Source organism: Phaethon aethereus (genome assembly GCF_964289735.1).
Source record: "Phaethon aethereus genome assembly, chromosome: 1".
NCBI classification, from domain to species: Eukaryota; Metazoa; Chordata; class Aves; order Phaethontiformes; family Phaethontidae; genus Phaethon; species Phaethon aethereus.
Genome location: NC_138575.1, coordinates 52,541,356 through 52,569,322, shown reverse-complemented (window position 1 = coordinate 52,569,322; position 27,967 = coordinate 52,541,356). Strand labels below are relative to the sequence as shown.

The following is a 27,967-nucleotide window of genomic DNA, read 5'->3' as shown; positions in this document are numbered from 1 at the left end:
CTAATGATACTGCAGTGCAGGTGAAGTTGTTCTGTGGGCTGATGGTGACTAAAGTCTTTGTTTTCCATCCTTCCTAGAAATTAAGAAGCCACCGGTGGCCCCCAAACCAAAATTTGTGGTAGGACACAAGGCGACGCCTCCACCTGTTGCACCGAAGCCCGATGTTGTACTTTCTGGTGTTATACAAGTAGCAAGGAAAACCAAGCCAGCAATTGCACCGAAACCAAAGGTTCTCAAGAGTTCCTCCGTTCCAGAAGTTAAACCTCCATCATTTACACGAAAAAGTACAAAAAGCTTTGAGGAGCACAGGGGAGATTCTTCTCAAACTCTACACCACTTGAACTATAAAAATGAAGCCTCGGAAGGCAGTACTGATAACACAGCATATATTCTACCAGTGTCATCTTGCAAATTTGAATGCCTTCATAAACTTGGAAATGGGGACAACACCTGTAAAAATCAGATCATTTTTGAGCACTTTGAAAACTTGGAGAACATCAAGGTCGGTGAAAAAACTGCACTAGCTCTGGGGGACAGTCACAATGAAAAACTGACAAATAGAAATCAGGTGGTTTTAAAAGCCAGCATTTTGGAAGAGAAACTTAAGGATGTTCTAACTCATAGTGTATTTCCTAACAGCAGTCCTGTGAGGCACAGGTGTGCAGACAAACTTGACAAAGGGCATGGTAGCAGTTTCAAGAACAATGTTAAAATAGAGTTTATGGAACTTGTACAGTCTTCGTTGTCTTCTGAAGTAGCTAAAGGGAAGCAACAAAATATTGATGGTAAACTCACTGCTGATGTGTTTCAGATGTCTGAAATTTGTCCTAGTTTGACTGGAAATAACCACAGTTGCTCTTGCCCATTGGACCAGGAAATCCTGGAAAATGAAAATTTAAGTAGCAATAGTACATTTTCAGGTGAAATGGATATGAAAGCAGATGCTGATAAAACCTCCTCCGAAACATCTGCAGTCTTGAGCCCAAAAGTTCTTCCTATCCCTAAGCCAAGAAAGCCACGTGCTGCATGTCTAGTCCGTCAGGACGGCATAGACACCACAGGAGAAGGAACAAAGGAACCACTTAATTCAGTGAAAGATTCCTTTGGGCTTGTGGAACAAAGCTTTAAAAAGCCAGCAAAAATTAATATCCTTGGTCAAAGTGTTTGTTATAACAATAATACAGACATGCTTCATCCTGAAAAATGTGAGATAACTCAAAGCAATGCAGACAAAATGCATCAGGTGAAGGAACCTGCTATGGAAGAGTCAACTTCACAAAATCTTTTGCCTCAGTTGTCATACAAAACATCTGATTTGGTGGAAAGTGTTGAATGTTCTTTAGATGCAGACCATAACTTAGTTAACTCCATGGATGAGATGACAGATGATGCCGGTATGCTAGATGCTGTGGACAAAAGGACTAACTTTGTCAGATGTGATACTTTGTCCATGAGTTTGCCAAAGCAACTCAAATTAACTGGCGGTCAGCACTCATCTGCTTCAAATAGCCTCCATGTTTCCCCACAAAAATCAGAAGATAAAGAAGTTAAAAGAAAGGATGAAAGTTCTCCAAGAATTGTTCCTAAGAAACCACAGAGGCACAGCCTGCCAGCTGCTGGCCTGCTGAAAAAAGCTGCATCAGCAGAGCTTGTGGAGAAAAGTTCTTACACCTCCAGTGAGGACAAATCGAACAATGTTCTGGAAGGATCTCACTTCACACGACCACCAGCCAAGGAGCAAGGCACAGTGTCATCCTGTGACATACCCAAACGTTCTTCTGAGAAACCCGTCTGGAAGTTACCTCATCCTATTCTTCCATTTTCAGGAAATTGTGAATCATTAAAAACTGCTAACATGGCTACCAACTTCAACCACTTGACTGTTGTGACAAAGCCTAGGGCCAAATCTCTCTCTTCCGTGGATGTGGAAAGGACAGACAAACCTTCCAAAGACCATCAGAAGAAAAATAGCTTGAAAAAGTTTCTCAACATGAAACTGTCAGTTTGCTTAATGAAAAGTGACTTCCAAAAATTTCTGTCTAAAGGCAGCCAGTCAGTGGATAGTGCTATTTCTGACCTTTCCACTGGGGATGGGTATGGAAGTGGTAGCAACCGGAATGTAGCATCTGTAGGCAGTGAAAGGAAAGCTAAATCTGCCAAGGTGCATTCTGTAGAAATAAGTAGTCCAACTTTACAGAAGAGGCAGAGAAACAGAAGTCAACCTGAGATGCAAAGCAATCAAAGGGTGGAGTCTTTAGATGGGCATGTGCTGTTGGGAGAGAACTTGTCACAAATGCATTTGAATTCTGTAACCAGCACTTGTGCTCCAGAGTATGAGAACGTGCGTCACTATGAAGAAATACCTGAGTATGAGAACCTGCCTTTTGCTATGGGTGCTGGGAGAAATCTCTCTTTTGAATGGCAGAACTCGAGCAGTGTGGAAGACCAGAGCCCTGGCTTCTATGAGGTTGAGGAGCCTTGTGAAGCTACAAGCAGGCATTTGAGACTTGGCAGGTAAAATACAGAGAAAAGAGGAGTTAAACAGCTCCATTGAAACTCTGTTGTTTGTAAACATGTTTAGATGATAACTTGAGAGGCTGTACCCCTTTTGTTAAATTTCAGCAGGACAGGTGGTGTTGACTATATGCTGTTGGTGTTTTGAAAACTGTGCTTGGCAAAGAGCGAAAAGGAAAAATCATAGAATCTTTTAGATTGGAAAAGGCCTTTAAGATTGAGTCCAACTGTTAATCCAGCACTACCACATCCACCACTTCAGTGTCCCTAAGCGCCACATCTACATATCTTTTAAATACCTCCAGAGGTGGTGAATCAAGCACTTCCCTGGGCAGCCTGTTCCAGTGCTTGACAACCCTTTTGGTGAAGAAATTTTTCCTAATATCCAATCTAAACCTCCCCTGGCACAACTTGAGGCCATTTCCCCTTGTCCTATTGCTTGTTAACTTGGCTAGTTACTCTTCATATATGAGAAAAATTTGGGAAATTAATGTATGTGCTTTTCCAGATTTAAAGCAAATCAGATACAGTCATGTATTTGTATCCAAGAATACTTAAATAGGGAGGAATGAACCTTACCACAGTCTTAGGATGAACTTGAATAAGCGTCCACAGAGTGCATGGGGAATTGATATATTTTTAGATCAGCTAATAGATCTGTGAAAAGCAGACAAGCTTTGTCTTGAAAGCTTTTTGGGTATACAAAAGATATTGCCTCTCCCTGACTACAATGAGTCTTCTGTATCTCCCTCTGCTCTCAGCAAAGGTTAGTAGTAGTGCGCGAGTTCTGCGTGACTCACACAGGATATTACTGAAAGATGAGGTTTGGTGAGTCTGCAGGTTGCCGCTGTGTTTCGTTGTCTTAGGAAGTTGTGGAGGCAGATAATATCAGCAGATTCAAAAAGGGATTGGACTGATTCACAGATATGTCCAAAACAGATGCTGAATGGAATAGGCAGGAACAGATGTTTTAATATCTAATACTGGGATTGTGGATGCCAGGAAGAGGAGTGGGCCACAGAGAGTGGCCAAGCTCGTATGTTCTCCCTGAGTACACGCTCCCAGAGTGTGGTAACAGGTGAAGCATTGTTTTGACCCAGTACAGTATTATTTAATTTCTTAGCTTCAGCTAATCAGTTGGTCTTACAGATCCTCAAGATTTACCTCAAACCAGCAATAAAAGATTTGAATGAAATACGCAGCCTGTGTATTTCATAGTCCCCAGCAAACGTCTTTACACTGTTGAGAATATACGTGTATTGACAGGAATAAATGAGCTAGTCACATTTCATTTTTCACTGAGAGTTACTAAGCTTCACCTCATTTTGGATGTGTGTGTGGCAAATGCATGCTCCAAAGAATCTGAGAGCTGGCCATTCTTTAGGAGAGCATGCCCTTTTATATGGGAGGGGACAAATCTTTTAGGTGGCAGCCTGTGTTAACAACTGTTTATAGAGGCGATATCCTCAGCATTGGACTGTTCGATGGAAAGCATGAAGCCTTATCATGGGAAGTAGGCTTTCTGGTTATGGGCTCGGTATTAGTATATTTGTTCATGTAGTTGTTGAGTATTTTTCTTGTTTACAGTAGGGTGTTTCTTGGTTTTGTCTTGGTAGAGTTTAAGTTCCTGACTGAGTGTATGCTTTTTGTTTAAGTCTAATCTTCAGGTATCTTTTGGGGGTTTTTGACCATACTCTCTTAGTATTCCCTTGAATTGATTTACCTAAGAAGGGTGAGACCAAACTTAAATAAGGATATATTTTACGTGTTTATGCGATCTATTTTGATTTGTATTGTGGTTCTGGGTCAGGTGAATGTATGTCTTTGCTTTTGGAAAAGAAAAGGCCTGTTTTGCTATATGAAGTGTGGTAGGCATGAGACTGCAGTTGCTCCTTGAGTGAAATTCTGTAGTTTTTTGACCCGGCTAAGTGTGAGAGGTTTGTAGTTATTCCCTCTCTACACAAACCTTCCCCAGTACCAATGTTTTTTTAAGGGTTTAAATGATCTCTTGCACCCTGGTACCTCTGCAACTGTAGCTGCTCTCTAAGCTGGATGTTCTTGACATAACTGGCTTTGTGTTGTTTTTAAAAGCGCACTATAACCATACACAGAACACTTTATGTAAGTGTTTATTTTAAACTAGATTACATAGTCAGAAACTGCCTTAGGAAACAAGTAATGCGTGCAGTTACTTCAGTAGCTCTCAGGGAACAAAGAAATCCCTGGGAGAAGAAGGGACACAGCGGGGCAGTGGTCTCCTGACCTGGATCAGCTGCCGCTGCCAGAGCAGGTACAGGTATTCATTTTGGCTCTGGTTTGGGAGGTGTAAAGGTCCTCACCCAGACGGAGCCAGGCAGGGCAGCTGCTCCAGTTTTCCCGTTCATTGTTACCTCAAATCCTTTGGATCTTCTTTATCAATATTGTCTTACCTTTTCTGCATAATTCTTTAAGAGCTTTTTATCATTTCCTGGGCCAGGTGGTATTACAAAACCGGTTAGAGAAACAGTGCTGATGATGTTGAAATAATTACCGCTCGTGTTTTTCCCCGGCCTGTCAGAACACGCACTTAGCTCTTTTTCATAGATCATGGCACATAAAAATCTTGTAATGCACTGCTAATGGGGATCTCAAAGCAAATTATCCTACGATTAAAGCCAACGTACAAATGAGATCATTCTCCTGAGAAATTCATAGGCTGGTTGCCTGCACTTCTAGTCATGGTAGCACATATGCAGTATATTAAGTCTGAATTCCAGGCTTGCCATTACCAGAAGAGTTTGGTGGTGTCTTCACCCCATGTTACATTTCTTTCTGGAGGAAGAAATAAAATTTTCATACTGTACCCAGTGCTTCGGTGGTTACTGAGGAATTTCCTCCCAGTCCCATCTGGTGAAACCAGTATGCTTTAATGGAGAACGGTAATAGTTTCTGACACTCTTATCCTAAATTCGTATGTCTTCTTAAATTCAGATACATTTAGTTTGCTTGGGCCTTCCCACAGGGACATAAATGCAAACGGCGGGCCTGGGTAGTTAACGGTGAGGTGTCAGTTGTCACTTACACTTTAATTTTGAGTTATTTGATGTGACCCTCCCTTGTACTGAAGGTGGGCATGGCTTTGTGAGGAAGAGAACCAGGGTCCTGATAACAGTGTGTGAACCACTGAGGTGGGACAGATGCTGCTGATGGGTTTTCTTTGTTTTAAGTAGTTCAGGGGAATGTTCTCAATAAATGTTCTCCTATTTGGTAGGACAAAAAGTCAATTGTTTGACTACCAATTTAAAACAGATAATGAAGGTGAATGCATTATTATGAGGACTCTGAAAACAAAGTGAGTGGAATAGATGCTGTGGGACAGAAAATGCACTGTTAAATGTTACAGAAGATTTAAATATCATTATCCAGTTGCAGATAACAACAGGGAAAGCAGGTCTTTGGGTTTGTTTTTTTGAGAAATGAATGGTACAGGCCTGAAAAGGGAGGTGAAAAGTCAGTGCTGCCCGTACGGCCACAATTCATTTTAATGTTGTCAGAGACTGGTGGTTGAAATGGTTGTGTTTTGAAGTAACCTCATTTTTTTTAAAGCCTTCTAATGAAAGAGAAATATTTATGCATTAGTTATCCTGTTGTTAGTGATAGACCTTTATTCTGAGGAGGACAGAAAAATCTTCCTTAAAACCAAAAATAAAATTTGTCCAGTAATGTAAAGATTCAAAGGAACAATGAACATGCCTTGGAAGATCTGTCGTGCTGCAGAAAACAGAAACGTAAACTTTTCTGGATCTTGTGGGTTTCCTTTTGGTATTTGTTAAGTTGTTCTAGGCAAGGGAATTGTCCTTCAGGTTGAGTGAGTCTGCTCCTTCACCCTTCGGGGAACAGCACACTGTATTTACTGGCTGCTTTTGGCTGTTCCTTCAAGATGTTGCAAATGTACATGGCTGCTAATTGATTGTTACGAGCTGTGTCGTTGTCATTGTGTTTCCAGCTAGGATTTTTCTTCGGAGAGGTCTGGAGCGGGAGGGAGTGCCATGTGACAACAATCCTTTGAGCTCTTAATGTTGGTTTAATTAAATACTGCTTCCTATTTTCCCCACCCCTGCTGGTTTCGAATAATCCATTGGTTTTCCAGACATTCACATCTCAATGCAAAATGTAAGTTTAGTTTTCCGGACTAAATTCTGCTTTGGTGACTGAGTCCCCAGAGGTTAATTAAGTGTCCATGAAAGCCTTCCTGGAATATTGAATTTAGTATTGAAATCTGTGTGGTTAAGCACTTTGCACTAAATGCAATGAGACATATTCCTCTTTGATGTACTGAATTTTGTTAGGGTTGAGCAGTATTGCACCAGATAAATGTGGTGTTGTTTAGGGATTGGCTACGTTAGGGAAGGTTGTTTGTTGTTGTTTTTACAATTGCAAAATGCCCATTGAAAAACATTTCAAGAGAAACACTAAATTTATAAGATACTGCAGGGTCTAAATAGTATTTAAAAGCAGTTTTTAAATACTTATACTAAGATTTGAATGCACAAAATATATTTTAGGTATTGAAGGTGTTATATTTATACATTAAAAAATACATTTTCTTTTTACTGAATTGTATTAAAGGATAGAATTTCCTGGTAAGTAGAGGTCAGGTAGGTGGACTTTTTGGATTTCGGCTGCTTCTTAAAGATGATAATGGATTAGTTTCTGACCTGAAGAAGGCAGGTTCCTTTTCCTTCATCAGCTCTGCAGTCTTGTCCTGTCTTCCAGTACCCTCTGTGCTTCTAGCTGGCTTTTGCCATCCTTAGTTGTATGTTAAATTCTTTCTCTGCAATTGTACCTTGGGTTTTAATGGAATTGTTTTGATAATACGCTGTTTAGGTTTCCTATCAGGCTTCGTTATCTTCAGTCATGTGTTGTCACTGGCTTTCTTTTTTATATTCTGCTTCCTTGAGCTTGCCTTTTTCTCTGGCCCTCCCTGCCTCCTTTTCTCACGTGCATGTTATGCAGCTGGTAGGCTTCTGCCAGCTCCGAGGGCTTGTCAGTAAAGAGTGAGTCAGATGGCTCAGATCTCCGCTTCCCGTCCCCCGCGAGGCTGAATGCGAAGCCGATCTGGCGGTCCCAGCTCTGGCGCTCGGGAGCAGGGCAACGGACAAAGCAGCTCTTGGCTACCAGACATAAGGAGCGTGCTGTCTTGCTGACTCGTCATGCTTTGCTATTTTATGGACATTGGGGTGTCTAATCACAGTCCAAGTTGTCGAGAAATGGAAATATTGGTAGCAGTGCTGCTGGGGAATATTGATGTTCTGACACAAGGTCCGGGAAGGAATCGCAGATGGCGGGTCCCTTATCCTGGGGTCGCACACCGCTCTCAGGGCTCCTTCTCTTTTCCAAGGCTTAGTCAAATCACTGACCTTAGGGCTGGAATTATCCTGCCTGTTTTGCAGTGTGGAGTTAATTAGTTTGTACTACTGGGGTAGCTTGTGAAACTACATGAAAGACTTGCAGTGAATTTTTTTGCTCAGGAAAGCATATGGGGTGTTCTGGTTTTGTGTGTTTTGGTTTGTTTTTTTTTTCTTTCCTTGCAAGAATCTTTATGCAAGTCAGTGTCTCCATGATCTGCTTTTCCAGTAAGAGAAGGAGTTTTCCTTAGTTTTAGGGTGGCTTTCGGTTGTGCAGCTTTATAGTTTAGTCTGCTATACAACCTGAAACAACCTGAAATAAAATGCCTATATTATAAGAAGAAGATATGCACTCTGGGAAAATACTTGAATCTTCTAAAGCGATCTGGGAGAAGTACTCCAATCCCTTTTGTTTTTGGTTTTTTTTCCTTAAGTCTGAATAAATAGGAACTTTCCTGCTTTAAAAGAATAGTGACACATTCTCATCCAAATGTGTTTGAGATGTGCTGATTTCATCTGTTTTGATGTCAAGAAAGCTTGCGAGGTCTGATGCTCACTCTCTCCAATGAGGGAGAGAAAAGACTTGGAGAACTGCATTTTTCCAATACCAAGTCCGTTCTATACAGTCCAGTCTTGAAAAGGTTCGAAAGGTCTTATGAAACGAAAGCAGTCATGAAGATCTCCAATATTGCCGTGAAAGAGAATTTTTGTCTTCTGAGTGGCTTTGGTATTTCTTTCATCCCTCTTTTCAAGGACCCCCAGTTGATTTTGGTAAGAGGGCGATCTGGCTGAAGCAGTGGACACAGAAACTTTTGACAGTCGGAAGTGCAGTAATGACAGGCTTCTAATTTATTGGACGGTGTTACAAGCGCTACATAAAATAGACGTGGTTTAAGTTCTTGAAGTTACCTCTTTACAGAGTATCGTTGGGGCTGGTTGTGCTTGATGTGCGAGAAGGGAGCAGGCTGATGGTGCGGCGGCGGTGAGGCCGGCAAATTGCCCGGCTGCTGGGCAAATCCCGCTGCCATTCCCCAGGAGGTTTGCGGTTACTTCTGTCGCCGTCTTGCGCAGCCTAGAAAATTACGGCACGTTAACCTCGGAGCATGTGCGGTCCGTGTGCATTAAAAGAGCCGTTTTGAGCGTAAATGCAATGTTTGTTACGAACCAAACGATAAACTGTGCTGTCCTTTGTTTCCCCCTGAAGAAGGTCTCACTGCAAACGGCAAAAATGCCCTAACTGTGCTATTCCCATCAATCCCCCCCCTCCCCGGTACAATACGAGGATGTCCTCGTCCTTCCTCCTGGTGACGTCGCCTCGGCTCGGGGTGTCACTCTCGCCTTGAGGCCGGAGGGCGGCTTAGTGTGATGTGTGGGAGCCTGAAGTAAGCAAAGTGGCACGCTGCAAACCCGGCGTCCTTTAGCCTGCTTCCTAACCCCCCTGTTCATGGATAACAGGAACTCGGGTGTCACGCACGTTCTTGAATTAATCGCCACTGCTTTATCTTTTTCTTTCCTCTTTTATTCCACATTTGTTTTTTTCCTAGTTTCGGTGTTCTTTATATGTGTTTCCTTTTCCTTAAGATGGGGGAAGCTAAGTTAACACTGCGCATTTGCCACTGGATGTTGGCCCTTCTCCCCTGCCTCCGACACGCGCGCTCTGTCTCCGCTTTGCCAGCCGTGGTACGAATTGCAGGTTAACAAAACGTAGCTGCAGAGAGTATCTCAGATGTCGAATGGAGAGTCAAATGTGACATGAGAATTGATGAAAGACCCATTTATATGCTCAACAACAGCCTTTTCCTGTAGGTTATTTTCAGCATTGGCTCAGGAAATGTGCTTGTGAAGCTCCATCGTACTCCGGTTTGTAAGGTGATATTTTAAGTGCAGCAAGGGCTAATGTAATTGTATATGTAAAACAGTAAGATATTTTGGGACATAAAATAAATGTTGGGAAAGCAAGCAATCAAAATATTAACTTCAGTTTTTATTTAAATGCCAACAGTGATATTAATATGCCTCATTTACCTGACATTTATATTTGATCCAGTTAAAGATGTTTTAATGAATAGACTTACAAAACTATGCAGCTATGTTGTTTCAATGCAGTAGACAAAATTTAGGTTAATGGAATGCAGGTTTTATTTTAGGTGCTAGAATCCAAGAAGTTTCGTTTAAAAATACAAAGTTTACACAAGTTTTAATTTTTCCTTAAAGTATCTTTGTGCTTCTGAAAAACTTTTCCACTCAAGCAGAAGTGGACTAAAAAAATGTCTAACATGCATGTAAATAAATAAAAGTTTTTATCAAAACTGCCATTTTGATATCTACAACCTCAGCCTTACGGCTTGGTGATTTCAACGGTGCAGAGTTCAATTAATTTTTCAGTTTTGTTGTTGTTGGTTTTTTTTCCCTCAGTGGTGTTCCTGGTAGGGTGTTCTGTACTGATTTTGAGATGAGCTGAGAAGTTCAGAACAAGCGTATAAATCCCATTCTTCTAATCTGTGCAAAAGATTAGAGGAAGAGAGAGCACAAGTCTAATCTTGCAAACAGCTCAGAGTTTTTAGCTAGTGACTGTTGGTTTCAACCAAACTATTTCAACCTCTGCTTTTCAGCAGATTACCCAGGAAGCTGCATCAGCTCCTGTGCGTGCAGACAGTTGTGTGTTGAAGAGTTAAGTCACTCTATGTTTATTTTAAATCTAAGTGACTACCTTTTGAATACTGTACTATTTAGCTTTCTTTTGTCATCTTCTAGGTATCTGACGTGTAAAAAAATAGAGTGCAATAGGTTGTGCATTATTTCTAAATTGAAGGAGCAACTTTTTGAAGGGAGGTATTACAGCCCTGATTTCAGGGGTAAAGTCACCAAAAAAAGGCATGAAAATAGTGATCAGTCAATGCAGAAAATATTTAGGGCCTGGCATTAACTTTGATTTTAGTGGAGCTGAAGTAGTTGAACATTGGAATGTCATGGTAGCTCTGGCAAGGTAAAGTCAATTTTGTTTGAAATGGGTATTAATAGGAGATTTGGTTCTCACTTGGTCTATGATTTCCCTTTCCTATTTGATGCATTTGGTTTGGGGTTTTTGTCACATTTTTATTATAGTTTTCCAGAAGTCTATTCAGTGTGTGCTGGAGTTGCATTGGTGGTTTTTGTGAGGGTTTTTTATGTGACTGGAAAATAAAACTTTTTGTTTTTTCTGATCTTGCTCTCCTTTCCCAGTAAACATTTTTCCACTAGGGTCTGTTTTGTGAATTGAGAGGTTAGAACAGCAAGTCCTGACTGTAAATGAGCATTGTATTTCGGTGGTCCTGTTTTATATCGTTTGTTTTCACTTCCGTGCCAGGAGGTTTTTCCAAAAGTCTTGGCTGCGAGCATTGCTGATATGCAGCTCTCCCTATGAAGTAGCGCTGGAAAGAAGCATTAATAAGGGAATGCAAAAAGCTGTGAATTCTGCAAAGAATTCCTGCTTTACCTACCCGGGGAGACAGGTAATCCCTCGCAGCTTTGAGTGGAGAAGGGACGAACTGATGGAGCGACTCCTTCCCCTGTACAGGTCTCCAGGCATGGGTTTAAATCCCTGCTACATTGGCATAATCTCCTTTTTGGCACTTTTGCTGAGGCCACCCCAGCGGAGCCAGGGCCACGCGACCGTCTCTCCTGCTTCTCACGAGGGCGGCCATGCCCCAGTGGCTCGGGAGCAATGGCGTGTTGCGGGCACCGGTTTTCTCGAGGACGTTTAAAACTGAGACACCTCTCTCTCTCTTTTTTTTTTACCCCTACTGTGGCTTTTCTATGGTGGGTGTGGAAGTATCTGAAGCATGCGTGTGTGTTTATGTTGAACTTTCCGAGGGGTTGAGGAATTGTCAACAAATGATCTCGCTGAAGATCGCTCCTGCGAGCATGGGAGGCTGCCATGAGGGGACCTCGGGCGCCTCTGGCCACGGGAGCTCGTGTTTTCAAACCGTAGCTAAATATGGAGATAATCTGAGAGCCGTCTGCACCTTTTTCAAACCGTGCTTTTTAAAATTGTTCAACAAAGTATGTGCGCAAGTACTGATCATGGTGTGCCTGAAGTAAGGGTGACTGACAGAACAGATTGCTTTAAAAAAAAAAAAAAAAAAAGGTACAAAATTTATGACGTGTGAAACACATATGACAAATGCCTTGCTTATTTTTGCTTAGAATGAGAGTCAGATTTTTTTTCTCCTTCTTGAGGAAAGAAGTAAGCGCTGTCTTGGCGTGAGGGTGACAAAACGCTGAACTGAACGCTGCTGGCTGCAAACACCAGGATAACTTGGTTCCAGCAAGTCAGGTGTTGCAGTTTGCAACATGCTCGGCCAAGTATAGAAGGAGCTGCCGGTGGCATGATCTGACAGGCTAAACGCCATGGCGGCTCTCAGCAGTGCTGGCGAGGTCCTCCTCACCCAGCAAGCCCAGGTGTGAGCAGGGAGTGCCAGAGGTGGAGGCCGGGAGAAAGAGGGTAGTGCTTGGTGTTTCTCTTGGCAGGAGCAAACGCCCGGCATTCCCACCCGGCCTCTCCCTGCAGCCAGCCCTTTGCCCGGCAGGCAGCGGGCGGCTTTCGAAGTACAAGCGGCTCTGGACCAAAACAGATTGTCTTGAGCTTCTCTTTTGACAGCCTGTCACGTTTGTCAAGGATCCTGACTTCCTATAAAATACGTAGATGCTTATGCGTGCATACACTACACATGATAGTGCTTAAAATGGTTCTGTTTGAATTCGTGAAGTCTTTAAATTGCAGTTTGAAAAAGTAACCCGACATGCACAAAACATTTGTGAGTTGGAGTTGCCTGACTGGACGCAGGTTGCTTCTGTTTTCCGGCAGTGATTCTTGAAGAGAGTTTATGTTTGTAACTGTATCCTTGAAGTTTCCTAACCAGCCCAGCGAGAATATAGCGCAACAGTGATGGTGGATTAATTGATGTAGCTTGTTTGCCTCTTGTTTTGTGGTGCTTTTTTTTTTTTTAAAGACTGTTGTAGAGGCCCGTGTCGTTCCTCAGCCCTGCCGCTTACGGAAGGGTAGCTTGCAAAATGAACTGATGAACGTCACAAGCATGAACTGCTGAGGTGGTCTTAAGAAATACAAATAAAGGGGATCCCGTCAAGATGCCATCATGCTCCTTAGCAGCAGCCCAATAAAAACCCCAAGTCTGTTGCCTTTTTTGTTGTTATTGGTCCTAGTAATATGAAGAACTTACTGAAATCATGGACTTGTCACTGCAGAAGAACCAATGGCATAACTTCAGTGCTGTTTTTTAAAATCCTGTTTGAGAGGATTTGAGAGGACACCTTGCTGTCTTGCGCTCTCGCTGTGAAAAAACCACCATTTTTGGCAGAGAAGTTGAAGCCCAAGCAGCTTGGCTGCAATAAGGCAACCGGTCCTCAGTGCTGGCAGCCAAGCCAGCACTGCGAGAGCCGCAGCGGTATCCAACAGCCTTTCTCGCACTGTCCACTACACCTAGAGAGGAGAGAGGTGATCTCAGCTTCAGCTCTTCCCAGCTCTGTGTCTGTCATTAAACCAGAGAGGTAACTGATGCTGTAGGAATAACTCAGATAAGTAAGCCACCTGGTCCAGGCTGCATTTCATCCTCATTTGCTGCTTAATGGTCTGGTATGCCTGAGGGAGAAATGAAAACCAGGGGCACACGAAGAGGACAATGAGGGAGGGGATTTTTTTAGCTATAATATGAGACAGTCACTGTCGTTCAGAGAATCTGAAGTTTAAATGATGAGGTGAATATGATGGGTTGGGGTCCAGGTGCATCTGGAGTGATATTAAGTTCATCTTTATGCTTTCCAGACGGGTTTGCAAAAGGAAACAGGTGCTGATGTTGGCTTCTTCAAGATGGTTGTGGAGCTGAGGTATTACAGCAAAATGTAACCCATCCAAAAAGTACGTTAATTGATACCTTTATTAATCTTGCTGATCACTAATCCCATCATATATTTTCTTAAAACTTCCGCAGGAGCTGACTAGTGATCTTGGTTAGTACTCATCATTGTGTTGAGTATGTTTGCTTTCTAGAACTGATTGCCTTTTTTCCAAAAACCTGCAGTACATAAATATTAGATAAAGACATTGAACTGTCTTAAATAACAAGTATTAAATTAAAGCAAAAGGAAGTTCACTGAACAAAATCAAGCAATTATTAACCAAGCAGTAATTTCACTTTTGCTTTGGCTTTCCAAGAGCACCTTCTGGTGTGTTGAGCACCCAAATCAGATAATTGCTTCCTAAATTGTTTTGGGATCTTAACTTGATTTCTATCTTTATAGCCTTTCTTTCTACTTCAAAAGAGAGATTCTGAATTTAGATAGAACGTAACAAAAGGTGCTATAGAACATTTTTTTCTTCCCCCCCCCCCCCCCCCTTTAAGTCTTTTATGCATGGGGTTTCCCAGAAGCGTAGAACTAGGATCCATTGAGGGAATCAGTCAATGAGGCTTGCTGCCTTACCTGCAGCTGTTAGAAGTATGAGGCACTATGAAAAAAATATAACAGCCTTACCAGCTATTATCTCCACAGAGAGCCAGTGTGCTTTTAGGTCTTAAAAAAAAAAGCAGTTGAACATGCCTTAATTATTGAAATTGACTGCAGGGACTGGTGATATTAAAAACTGAAAATGGATGAACAGCAGTAGTAATTGTTACCTCTCTGGAGGGAAGCTGAGATGCAAGCAGCTGTGAAAGGATTGTGAAATGCTGTAACAATACAGAAAGGATTTGAGATTAAATATTATAGAGCCAATAAGCATACTCTGATGTTTTGGTGTGTATGTCTTAGTTGAGTAGGAACTTCAGTTTGTATAATTTTGCCTGTGTGTTGAAGGCTTTCTTAAAAAAAAAATAAAAAACACCAACAAAAACCAGCAATGAAATACAGGAGGAAGAGACAGAAGAACGATAAAGATTCTGCAACACTCCTGCAAAAAGCAGAGTTGAATTGGACACTCCTTTTAAAATAACAAAAGGATGAGAAAAGAGAGCTGAGTGTTGTGAGCAAACTTCTGTTCATTCACCATTCCTACATATTTTTGATTACTTACTGGAAGCAGAAAAATGCCTCTAAAAATAATGAAGATCAGAAGGAAATGTGTGTAAAGCAGCAGCATGGATGAATCTACTTTAACAAATACTTTGGAGCTGTAAAAACTTGCTTTATAGTAGTTACTTCATGTGTTAGCATCACCGTAATCCCAATGGACTGTAAAATACTGAATGTTGGGGCATTGCATGGCAGGGAATCACTCTGAATCGTCTCAGTTAAGCTTAAAATACTAATTGCCTTCTAAATGAATTGGGAACTGAGACTGAAATGTTAATTGTGACTTCGGGCTACAGTGTCTTAGGCAGTGTCTAAATCAACAGTGCCTGAAAGGGCACTTATTTGGAGCTGCTACAATAATACAAACAAACTAGTCTTGGTCATCTTTCGAAGGCAGGTTTTATTTTTAATGCTGATTAGGGTAGGATTTATTTTTCTGTCTGGAATTGCTTGATGGCAAGTCTTAAGTTTTGACAGCTTATCTTGCTCTATGTATGACTAGGACTGGCATGTTTTGTTTCATTAGTATTTTACTATTGCATTAGGATAATACAGCACAATGTATATGCTTCATCCCATAAACTGCTCCATTCTGAAGCAAACTAACACTCCCTTAATTTTATGTCTCAAAAAAGCCCCACATCTATATTTAGGTAACTTGCTCACAAGATACGGCAAGATATTCTTACTCAGTGGGCAGCACAGTGAGTTGGCAGTGATGGTGTTTCACATGACTGATAATGCAGAAGTTTCTCTCGGTAGTGCTGTGGGTAGGACAAAGAATCGTGATGAAGAGGGAACAAGATAGAGATAGTTCACAGTACCCCCAAAATACCTATCAGAACAGCTGCTTAAAAATAGCCACTACTGCATGCCTGTGGTATTTTGGAAAAGGGGAATTGATATGTGGTGGAAAAGATTTTATTTGTTTAAAGATTTACTACTCTTTCCAAACACATTTAAAGGCTACAAGGGATTTAACTTCATCCAGAGATAACTTTAAGAGAACTATATAGACACGATATAGATGACTTCAGAGGTAAAAATACAGAAAGAGTAATGAGTAACTACAAAACTGCTTTCTGTTCCAACAGAAAAGCCATAGTGTTTATGATGAAAGGTTAAGGCATGAGGTACAAGAAGTGTCACATGTTCTCCAGCACATAGTTGATAAAGGCAGATCAACACAGTGACTTTGTCACCACCTCCTCTGAAGAAGAGGGCACAACCACAGATACCACCAGGAGGGCATCTACCCATGGCTACGGTGTCGTATCCTATCCCTGAACTGGCGACTTGTTTGATTCTGGAAAACGGCTGGGTGTGCGCTGACATCTGATCACTAATCACTTAATAATCAGCTGCAGTTTTTCTTTAAAAAACAAAGAAAGAAAAAAAAGGAAAAAAAAAACAGGAAAAAAAAAACACACAAAAAAAATCCCTCAAGAAAATGTTGAGGAAAAGAACCTGAGGGCTGTGTTACGCTGTGAGCTGAGCGGATACAGGGTAAAGATGTATAGGGGTTACTCTTGAGTGCTTTGACTGGTGGGGCAGATATTGTAGGTGAGATTTGGTAGATAGTTCTTTCAGCTCTCATGGTTTTCTTCACACAAATATTAGGTGCATACGCACCGCAAAGGCAAGAAGAGGATCTTACTCCTTAAACGATGGTGTGATTCACAGGAAGAAAAAAATGTATGTGCTGTGTGGCTCTCATCTGTGGACACTTACTAAACATCCTAAATCATCAATAGTTAATTATTAAAAACTTTTAGTAGTTTTTTACTGAAACTTTCTATTATATAAGCCAGTTCTTCACCCAATGCAGGCCAACTAGTTTGATCTTCATCCTTCAGTGGTGACAGAGTTGTTTTGTGCAAGCAGAATACAACCTCAGCTAGAAATATGCTTGTTTCTGACTTCAAAAAGGGCAGGTTTTCTAAAATTTTAAGTGTTGGTACAGTTGCCCTGAAACATTTAAATGGAAATATGATAGCAAAATCTGGGAGCGGGCATCCTGTAGAATGTGCTTAGGCAAAAGAATTGTGATTTCACAAGTGTGAAAGTAATGTTTTCTTCGTGGGAAGGAATCCTAGTTAAAGGAAATTAAAGCAACAATTAAAACAAATATTAAGGATAGGTAAAAGGGCAATAAAATGTACATTAACAAAAGTAAATGTTAATGGATAAGGGACTAAAAAGTTAATTCTAGTGTGGTTAGAGATAAAGGGCTTAGGAAGAAGTAGCAGTAGTTATTTCTGTTGCAGGTTTCAAATAAAGTAGGGCGATATGTCTACCTCATGTAATATTACAGATGAAATAAAGATGTCTGTCATCTGTAAAATAAAAGGATATGAGATGGCATCTGCTAAAATAAGCATTCTCAGGCCAACAGGTCATTTGACTGTGAATTAGATAGACTAGACTTGGATTTTTTTGGATTGCTGAAGTTAGTAAGACTTCTCAAGTTACTTGTTGTCCTGCTAGTGCAGTCGCAGGGGAAGCTCCAGCGTAAAGCGACTTTTTCACCTTCCTGAAGCTTGTGGAGGCTCTGTGGGAACCGTCCCTGGCGTACTGCACGCACTGTTGTCGTCTGCGTTCGTCTCCCTGGTGGACGCTCTCTTTCTGCATGAAGCTGATAGTTCCCAAACTGAAATAACTGTGTCTGTGCACCTCGGGTGCTGCCGTCTTGGCTCGGGGTCTTGTTTGAACCCGGCGATGAGCTTGCAGTCTCCTTCCTCCCTCCACCACATTCAGTTCTGGGGACAGCGACTGCTTGGGTGTTTCCTATGTCCTTCCTGTGTTGTCTTAATAGAACCAAGCTATTTTAATCTTTTCTGCGTCTTCGTGGCTGACCAAGGTCTGTCCACAGGCTGGTTTATCTTGTCTTAATCTCTAAATACATTTCTATTTGTGATCAGCATTTGTGTGTTGTTTTGTTTTGGGTTTTTTTTTGTTTGGGTTTTTTTTTATCTATGTTGAGCATTGGGTAATCAATAACTTGCTGTGACTGCTGGAGCATCCTCACATAGCTGGTGTTCTTTACTTTTGCTATTCAGGTTACCAGCAGCCACTTCCTACGGATGGATCCCCCCCAGGGATCCATGCTGACAGGTTTTCGTGGTGGTAACTATCCCATGTGGAGGTGGCAAGTCTGAAGAGTTGCCCTCCATGCCTGCTTTCTTGTGGTTCAAAGTTAGGAAAAGAAAATATCAGTCCCTTGCAGAGGGAGGCAGAGGGCAGCTCTATGGAGCAATGTGTAGCCTGGATGTATGTTGCCTGCACAAAATTAGGTGTTGATCAGCACAGTGAGGTCTCTGCTGGCTGCAACAGCTTGGGGACAAGGGTTTCTGGATTTGCTTTTTGTTTTGTAGGGTAACAAATCACTTTTGACTTATATCATAATAAGCCTGTGGCATTCCAGCATCTTTTTGCAGGCCTTGAACACTGATTATGTGAATTTAGACGCAGCTTTAGCGTAATTGGCAACTATCAGATATTTTTAAGGATTAAAAGTAGGAGCCCAGCAATTTGCTGTGTTTCTGTGTAACTTCACCAAACCTTCAGGCTCTGTTTCCTCTAGTCTCTATTTCCTTCTTTATCTTTCCCTACCTGCTTTTTAATTTTCTTCTAGAATTGCGTTTCTTAAATCTCTACTGAAGTTGTCAAGGCTAGTTGGATGAAGAAGGTTGTGTGCCTGTCTCATGCAATTTCTGTATTGCAAATACGGCTGAAGCTAATGAAGAGACCTCTATAATCATTGTACAGCAGCAGAACAAGGTTATATTTTATCGCTTTGACAGCTACCTGGAAAGTGTCTGTCTCTGGGGAATGGGAGTTTTTAATCACAAAAGATTCTGCTTGCTTGTTTTTTAAGAAGAATTATCAGACAGAATGGTTATAATACTGCCATCCCTGATGCAGCCGTTCAGCATATGCATTGAGAAACAACCTTGTGTGTGTGTGTGTATATATATATATGTGCATCTAAAATTTCAGAGTGAAAGCTCTAGTCTGAGTACCGTATCTGGAACAAGTCCTGATGCTGTGAGATAGAGGAATCAAAACGGCTATGATCTTTCTTCTGGCACACTGTACAAATGTTGCACTTACATGCACATAGCAGTAAGGGCCTAGATTATCAAACTTTGCTGTCAGGCAAACTCTCATGGACGAGAATAACATAAATTCTCCAAAGGTACTGCGTTGTCAACGCTGTCCGTGAGCATTGTATCAATACCAGTATAGATAAAACATTGCAGAGTTATGAGTCTACTGTGGAAAAGCCTGCCACTGTTGTTGTCCTCTTCAGACTACCCACTACTGTTTTCAATGTTTCTGATGTCAAGTAGACCATTTATTGTGGGGCAAAACAGAAAGCTCTTTACATATTAAAAAAAAAAAAAAGTCTGGTGTGTTTATCGACTACACATGTTTTAATTTTAGGTCCTTAGAAGAACACCATAATCATACTAACGTGGTAATGGGAGATCTTCAGTCAGATGAAGAAGATATTATGAACAGCTCTGATGAAGATGATGACACAAATTCTGATTCCAGCAAAGGGGAGCCTGATCCTCAAGAAGATAAACAGGTATCTTTTTATCTTCCGAAGCTATTCCTCGCTCTTGCACTATTTTGTAAGTTGTACTCTGATGGGATATTTTCAAACAAAAGGCATTGAGTCAACGTAACTTCATATATTTCTTTTTGTCATTCTTACTGTTTAGTGGTGGGGGGGTGTTCTTCTAAAATTTTAATTTAATATGTGTACGTTAGCCTGATATTAAGAGATCAAGTTTAGAAATATCCCACTAGAAAGTGTGTGTTGCCTGGCATATTTGTTCTTAATCTTTCACTGAGTTGTGGAGCTGTAGACCTGCCTACCATGTCCCTCTAACAGAGCTACATGCACAGATATATGTTTAGAGATATTCGGTTTTGAGACTTGTAAATACATTTTAATGAGGCTGTCTACGCCTCACAGGTCCTAGAGTGCAGTGTCTCTTGGGCACTGAACATTTAAAATCAACCTTTGATTTGTCAGCTTTGGTGAAGCCCAAGGAAAGGGGCCAGGTGAAGGTTGTGAGGTCTGAGAAGGTCCTTCTGAAAAATCTCTCAGGAGCGGTGGTTTTGCCTGGATGGTCCTATTTTGGGGGTCTTGGCCATGCAGCAAAGGCTGTGTCCCAGTAACCATAACCATGCAGTCAGCTTTCCTGCATTTGCAGATTCTGCATGCTAATGGGTCAAATCACTGCTTGGCGCCCAGGGGACAGATGGCTGAACCAGTTGTTAATTCTTCCTTTTCAATGGTGTGAAACACAAAAGGCTCAACCTGCCTTTCAACGTTGAAGTTCCTTGTTTTACTCCTTTGGTGCTGTGGAAAGACTATTGGTGTGTGCGCACGAGACCTGTCCTCGTAGGGTTGCAGAGCCACCTCTTGTGGCCCTCGGAGGAGAGTAAGCCACGCTTGACTGTTGGGGTTGAGGTTGAGGTCTGGCCTGCTAGCTTCTGCGAGTGCCAGCTTGGAATGATCTCCCCTATTTTAATCTTATTTCTTCTTCAGATGAAGAACAGTAAGACAATGCTAACTACTTAGAATGAAATGAAGTTCTGCGGGTCCTTTCTCTCTCCTTGGGCATACCCGCTTTCGTACTTCTCCATCGTAGATGCCCTGACACCAGCCCTTGGGCCTGGGGTATCTTTGGCTGAACAAATGCAAAGTGGCCTTTTCAGTGCCGACTGGTATGTGAAGTGTCTTTCAAATGGGGTTGAAGACAGACCGTGATATTTTGTTTTGTGATTGTTTGGCGGTAGCATCTTGTTCTCAAAATACTAATTTTCATCTCATTTGCAACTCTCACGTCTGCAGCGATGGCAGATACCTTGCTCTGCATAACTGGGGTACTTGTGAATTCAGTCTTGTCGGGAGCCTGTCAGCTGTGCTTCCTAAAGAGGCGCTGAGGCCTGGGGATGGCTGTTACAGTCTTGCCTGAATCTGATCGACCCTCACTGGATAGATCTAAGTGGCTTTTTTTAAAATAAGTTTAATTTTAGAAGTAAAATCCCAGCTCTGTGTGAAGAAGCCTATGTAGTATATAAAATAAATAATGTATATGTGATGCAATACCACATTATTACATTAAGAAATGAATTTTAACTTATTAATGTAGCCCTGTGTCAATTCTATTCAAATGAAAAATTAATTTGGATTTATTTTTTATTTTGAATATAATGATATTATGAAAACCAACCTAGGAGTATCATCGGTTCCATTTTTGATTTCCAGCGCTTGAGACTTGTTTATAGGTTCGGGGAAGGACTTGAATTCCAGACAAATCTCACAGCATTAGTGCTTATGAACCCAAGGTTCATATATGCAATGCCACTGATATCTGCTTTTCTAGATAAATTGTTCAATGCCTGTATTATGCTACCATCCTCCGTGCAGTCTCCCCAGGACTTCCATCGCACTTGCGTCGTATATCCTGTGATGTCTCAGCGCTCCTCATCCACGCTTGCTCTTTGCAGCCCATTGAAACGAAAGCCTGAGTATCTAATAGATGTGGTGACATCTGGCAGCAGAGAAGCATATGGCAAACCATGAGAGCTGTTACGGAGAAAGATGTTTTATCTGAGGGAAATTATACACGGGAGTTACACTGCGTAGAAAACACATCTGCATCGTGACACCTACCCCCCTTTTGCTTTGTTACACCTCTTCCTTCTGTTAGATGTTGGACAGTGGCATTGGTTTTTTTGGAAGTCAAACGTGTACACATAAAAACCAACATCATCTCCACAGTGTCTCAGGTAGATGATGAGGCTCACTCTTCTACAGCTTTGCAGTGCGGTTGCTACGTATTCCAGCAGCTCCTTTAGTAGATTGTCAGAAGCTGACGTTTCGCTTCAGTGTGATTTCCCCGCCCCCCCTTCATCATCTTTTTCAATAAAGAAAACGTGTATTTCTTTTGAGATATTCCTGAAACCCGTTTGACTTTACTGCCAATATTACCGTTGCTGTATTAATCGGAAAAAAATCAAATAATATACAAATATTATCCATACTTTACTACTTTTGCTAACCAGTACTTGTCACTTGGTAGGGCTTCATTCATTATGGGCTTCAGTGCTTCCTGTAATAATGAAAGAGAAAGGCTGATAGCGTTATAAAAACTACTCCTAGCTAACATTGTCATTTCCAGCTACAAGCTAAATTGATTTTCTTAGAGATCCTGAAAAACCAGAAGATTTCAAAGCCAGGATTACAAAGCACTATAAAACATTCTTATTAGAAATAACCATAGAATAACCTCATTGGATTTAAGGAACTACTAGCCTGAAATGATCGTTACAACAGTTTTAGTAGGTGCACAGTATAACATATAATTTCATTTGCAGAGTAAGGCAGCTGGAAAGAAAACAAAGGTTTACCATATTGCCAAGGAGATCATGAGCTCAGAGAAAGTGTAAGTGTTAATGTTAAACTTAACAGCTACTCAGTTTCTTTTAATTGGGCAATTAAAATGTAACTGTTTGCTTTTTTTTGCTTTTCTAATAGGTTTGTGGATGTGTTAAAGCTCTTACACATTGTAAGTACCAAAAAAAAAAGTTTCCTCTTCTGTTTGTTTCATCTGTTAATGTTCTATGTTTAGGCTTTATTATAGTGAATGTGGCTTTTCTGCTGTGTCTATATATTCAAAATACAAAAATTAATCTAATTAAGCAGAAGTTTAAAGTTTCATATTTTATACAATGGATGAATATTTTGGTGGCTCCTTCTGCATCTTCTTGATTACTGTATGCAGCCTTCCAACACAGTGGGGGTATTGCTTGAATATTGCAAATGGAATATATGTCCATTTATGTTAATTAGCATCATATTTATAAGCCAGCTTGTACCATAGCAACAAAAATAGAATCTTTGGTTAGAATAACTTTTAAAGTTGCGGGGGTAAGCAGGAACAAGCTACCTTTAGGAGTGGTGCACAAAAATTCACATTCTTTAGGTAATCTAACTAATTAGCTCTAATGGTGCATCCATCACCATGGCAGCACATTTTTGGGGGCTGCAGTTCTTTGACAGATGCTTGCTTTCTGATCACAGCTGTGATTGTAGTACGTGCAATGTGTTGTCCACAGCAAGGGTTAAGTATTTAATCCATGCTTATGCAGACCACTTAACCTGTTAAACATGCTGTGTAAAAGGCAATAATAGCAAATTGATGAAGAATTTCTTTCTCTAGCTCCGTTCTATGTGTTTTCTGTCGACTTTTAAGTGATATGTGTTTGTACCATTTTGTGACTCTATTAAGTACGAGCATAGTGATTTTTTTTTTTTCCTTGGGCGATAGAAGTGGCTATATTGCAAACAGATGCGTTGGTCTATTCTCGGTCTCTTGAGAAGCGTGTTCTGTGAAACCGGGAACAAAGGCTCTTAGAGACGTATGTATATAGTCCTGTAATACAGAGATCTTTCCGGAAACAAAAAACTGACCACACCACTTGCTGATTCCTCTCTTGTCTTGCATTTTAGTAATTGATTTTCTTATTCTGCACAAACTTGGTTTTTAAAAGCTGGGTTGGGCAGTTGTGGCCAATATATAATTTATATTCAATGTGGTTTTTAGTACAGAACTCAAGCTTAAATATCCATTAAAGGAATAGAGTTGTCCTAATTTTAAGCTATATTATTTTTAATTATCATATTTTTCAGGCATAGAACTTACATTTTAAAGGCGTGTCTGCTTTTCAGTGTACCAGTTCTCCAGGTAACATGCACAGTACTGGAGGAAAAGCCTGGTGGTGAGGAGAATGCAGGCAAGTGGAGGAAGAATGTGAGAGAGGGAAAATAGTAGGGAGTTTAGGAAGCTTCTGGGATAGTTTTCTGCACAGTGTAAATGCACAATGCTGTAGGATGTGTTTTGCTTTGTTGCTGGATAACTTACAACTCTATTCATGACAGAATGCTAGTTTCTAGTTGCCAAATAAAAACCATTAGAAATGTTTTTCTTGGCTAGCAATAACAATCGACATGTATTCAGCCTGGTCTAACAGAGAGGATGCTAGGCTGGAGGTCAAGGAAATACTTTGTCCTCAACTTGTCCATTGGCCTGCAGCGGGAACCTTGGTGAGTGTCCTTGTCAGAGCGGGCACCAGTTTTCAGACTCTCTGTGTGTGCATTCTTCATTAAATAAAAATTGCCATATCTGATAAAGGTTGCAGAAACATATTTTTTTATTTCCACAGAGTGGTATGCCTGAGGATTTGCGTATGTTCATCACAGATGTTACTAAATCTGTTTGTTTAATCATATATTTCTTAGGGATAATATTTAAATGTTAATAAAACCATCCTTTTTGATTTCACGTGCACTGAACCACTTTGGTTTACTAGCTTCAGTGTCAAGGTTACTAACTGCCAGTGAAGCAACCTCTGACAGATTTCTAGAATTAAAACATAGGTTGTCTCTAGGCTGGACTGTTTTACCCGTAGGAAAGATTTGACTGGTCAGGTGAGGCTCCATTACACCTTCTGAGCCCTCTATCAGTGGTTTTCCAAAGAGTAAATACTTGAAATTTAGTGACTAATTCCGTTAGTGGTGATCTGAAATTAATGCTATTCTCCTCAGTCTGTCTTACCAATGCCAGTTAATGCAGCTCGTGGTTAGTACAGCCGGGGAACGGAGCAGCTTTTTGATGTAAGAAAAAGTTTTCAAGTTGCTGCTGCTTAGAACATTTGAAATGGTCACTAACGCAGTTGAGAAGGTGGGAATGTGGCTGCAAACTGGTTACAAGAAGCACTGAATGTTTTTTTTTTTAGCATTTTTTTCTTTTATATTGACAAAGTCAAGATAGGTGGAGCAACTCTTCCAAGGTATCAGGGTGCCTGCCTATTTGGACACTGTCGCACTTTGTAAGTATACCTGGCTGCTTCTGTTGAAGACAGACTACAAAAGTTCTCTAGAAAATGATAAACACTTGGAGGACACTTTTATAATATGAAATAAGCTGGTCCTAACAGAGAAAAAGGACTTAACTGGCTCTGCACACTGGCGCGCTCGCAAACGTACTGGGTGAATAGGGTTGCTTGATGGAGGAATCAGATGTTAGATGTAATCTTGAATTCACTGTATTATCTTAACTGTTGTAGTGCTTTTTCAGACTACAAGATTCCAGTAAAATGCTGTTAGAAACTCCTGAAAACAAAGAGACTTAATTCAAACGAGCTCATCTGTATGCATCTTCGTGAGATGGTTCATGCATGGCTTCCAGAGGGTAAAGGAGAGTTGAAAAGATGTTGAGAAGTGCTACTTCTTCCCTAAGGGCACATGCAGGGGAAAAAGGAACCATGAACTGGATGTAAAACATAAGTGAAGAGAAAACAAGTAAGCTTGTCATCCCTGTCTGGGGTGCTCTGTGCCCAAAAAACACCTGGTGTTCCTGGAAAAGGAGTAAGGCAGGATCGTGCCATTTGTACTTATTTTTTGTGGGATTATTTGGAAATGGTTTGCTTTGCACAGGTGAGAGGACCTCCTCAGCAGCACCCCGTGGCTGTAAGGGCAAGCTGCCTGGCTTATTTCCTGTCATCTTTCGTGTCCTTTTTTTGTTCCTAATTTTGTTCTTCTGCCAAAACCCACCACTCTTTTTCTTCTACCATCCTTTTTGATTTCGTTTTCCTGCTCCTGATACAGTATGGGCAATGAGGCTTCTGGTCCAGCAGAGGAACATGCTTTTTGGGATGGCTCCTTCCACTGCAGGGCTTAGTGTGTGACCCTGTGCTGTGTAAGTAAAGAAAACCTTAGGTCTGCAGGCTTTTGCCTGAGCCTTTAGATCTGTGCTTCAGACTTACACTCCAGTTCTGTCCTTATTAGGACTCTGAGAGCAAGTAGGAGGTTGTCAGGATGCACCTGTAACTTTTCTGCAGGCACGAGATCAGCCTCTTATTGGAGAAGGCAGATAAGAAGGCAAACTTTTTTTTTCCCTATTGTGTGTCCTTCCAGAGGCCCTTACAAGAGTGGGGAATTCTGTTTTAATGTTTCAGTTTTCAGAAGACATTTGCAAAATTATATATATATTAAAAATATATATACAGTAAACTCAGATTTTTTTTGTACATTGTAGCCAAATGTTATGAAAAATAATTTATACTAGATTTGGAAAAATAAAATAGTGGGCATATTGAGGGATAAAATAGTTTGGAGCAAAGGAAGTCCAGCGCTCCAGTCCTGGCTTTCAACTGACCTACTGTTTGGCTGTGAAAAATTCTCTCAACCTCCAACTCCTTTTTCTCCAACTGTAAAACTTTAATATTTGACCAGTCTGTGGTGAATATGTTGATAAATTTTTAGTCTATGAAGTGCTTTAAAATTGCTGATTGAAGCATTAGATAATGAATTGCAGCTGCAGTCACCTTATTAAAAAAGCTAATGAAATAGTTTTGGTTTGGAAGAAAACATTGGTCTGCTACCCAGGCTGTTCCTTGAAATAACATTCTGGGGATATGCCACAGTCAAATCATTGATTATTGTAAAAAATTAACTATATTTTATTGTTAAAGCCTTATAAATGATTTTACTACCTGAGAAAAAAGTGTGGAACTACTTGGCAGCTTTCCAGAAGCAATCTTCTATGTTTGAAAATGTCGCGATCCACATTTACTCATGGTCTTCATTAACTATCGTTACTGTAGTTTAACTTAACAGTCTATGGCTAATAGTCTAATTAAAATTAAGACTGCCTATTTATATTTTAAATGATGTATTTGTGAAGTCTTCTGTAGCTGTATTCCTAGCAGTCGTGTTTACAGCTTGTCACATATAGCAGCCTGGCTGTTCCCCAGAGCATCAAACTTCCTCCCCTTTCCCTCCTCCCGCCTGTAGGATGTGTGTGTGTTCCTTGAAAAGCGTCCAAGCGCAAACATATTTTTTCCTTAAATTAAACTGATATTTGAGCTATCTGCAGGTGTATTTAGCTGGAAGTTGTACCTCAGCGGAAGGGATTATGGCTTATTTTTGCTTTGCTGACGGTATGTTCTAGGAGAAGAGATCCAAGATGAATATTGGTTGAAGCCTTTGGAGTAAAATGCGTGCCCGTGTTTAGATCATGTAGTTCTTTCTCTTCCAATTAAATTTGCAACAAGTTTTGATTTCACCCATTTGAAATTATCTTCATTCAGCTATTAGATACCTGAAGGTGCGCTGAACCCAGTCAGCAGCTGAGCGAGGGTTTAGTCTGGTCAGTACCTATTTTGGTTTACAACTGAACCTGTTCTGTTGTTCCTTAGACTGACACGGGCAGGTCACTTCGCGGGGCGTTGGGAATCCTCCGGTGGAAAGAACTGAGAGGGGTTGTGAGTCAGGGCCATTGCAGAGGGGAAGCGCGTGGGCTGATCGCAGGTGATTCACAACAGGGTCAGAATTATTTCGGATATCACGTCCCTTTGCTTATTTAAGGAAGCTGCATTGAAGGAGGAGTGGGAGGAAGAAACCAGCGATGGTGGTATCCTCTTCAAATATCGCTTAAAAACTGCACAGCTCTAGGGGGAGTGTGTACTAGTAGAATAAATAAAATTCCCTAAACATTTTCAAGTTGGGCATGTTTTATCAGGCAGTAATTCAGCCACAGTATGTACTCAGAAGCCTTTAAAACTGCCTAAACTAGATTTTCATATGGACAAGTACCCAGTGGGATGCTGTCTTAGTCTAGAATAAACTAAGACTGTTTCTGACTTGGAAAGAATGTGCTTTCCAGGGACACTGATGAGTGCTGTCCTCTCGAAGTAGCTGTGTGAAGACAACTGCCTTTGCCTAAGCAGTAAAAAGAAGTATCAGAAGATTATTATTGGACCAGAATATAATGTAGAATTACAAACTGTAAACCAGCAACTTCAGAAGGTGTGCAATGGGCCCCGCCTTCTGAAAGGAAAAATTATCCCGGTAAGAAGCTGGGATGATTCGGTGTAACTAGCATGATCTTTTGTTTTCTGCTGTGCAGCATGAC

The 27,967-nt window shown here is 41.0% G+C and overlaps 1 protein-coding gene across 1 annotated transcript in view; it reads left to right on the top strand.

The window, feature by feature from the left end:
* Positions 1-27,967, top strand: part of FGD6 (FYVE, RhoGEF and PH domain containing 6) — a gene marked incomplete at its 5' end in the record, with an annotated part of 70,264 nt that overhangs the window by 8,260 nt on the left and 34,037 nt on the right. Inside the window, 4 exons of the mRNA XM_082007108.1 lie at positions 78-2,514; positions 19,413-19,560; positions 22,368-22,435; positions 22,528-22,558. Coding sequence (XP_081863234.1) covers positions 78-2,514; positions 19,413-19,560; positions 22,368-22,435; positions 22,528-22,558 — 2,684 coding nt within the window. The remainder of the gene's footprint in view (positions 1-77; positions 2,515-19,412; positions 19,561-22,367; positions 22,436-22,527; positions 22,559-27,967) is intronic.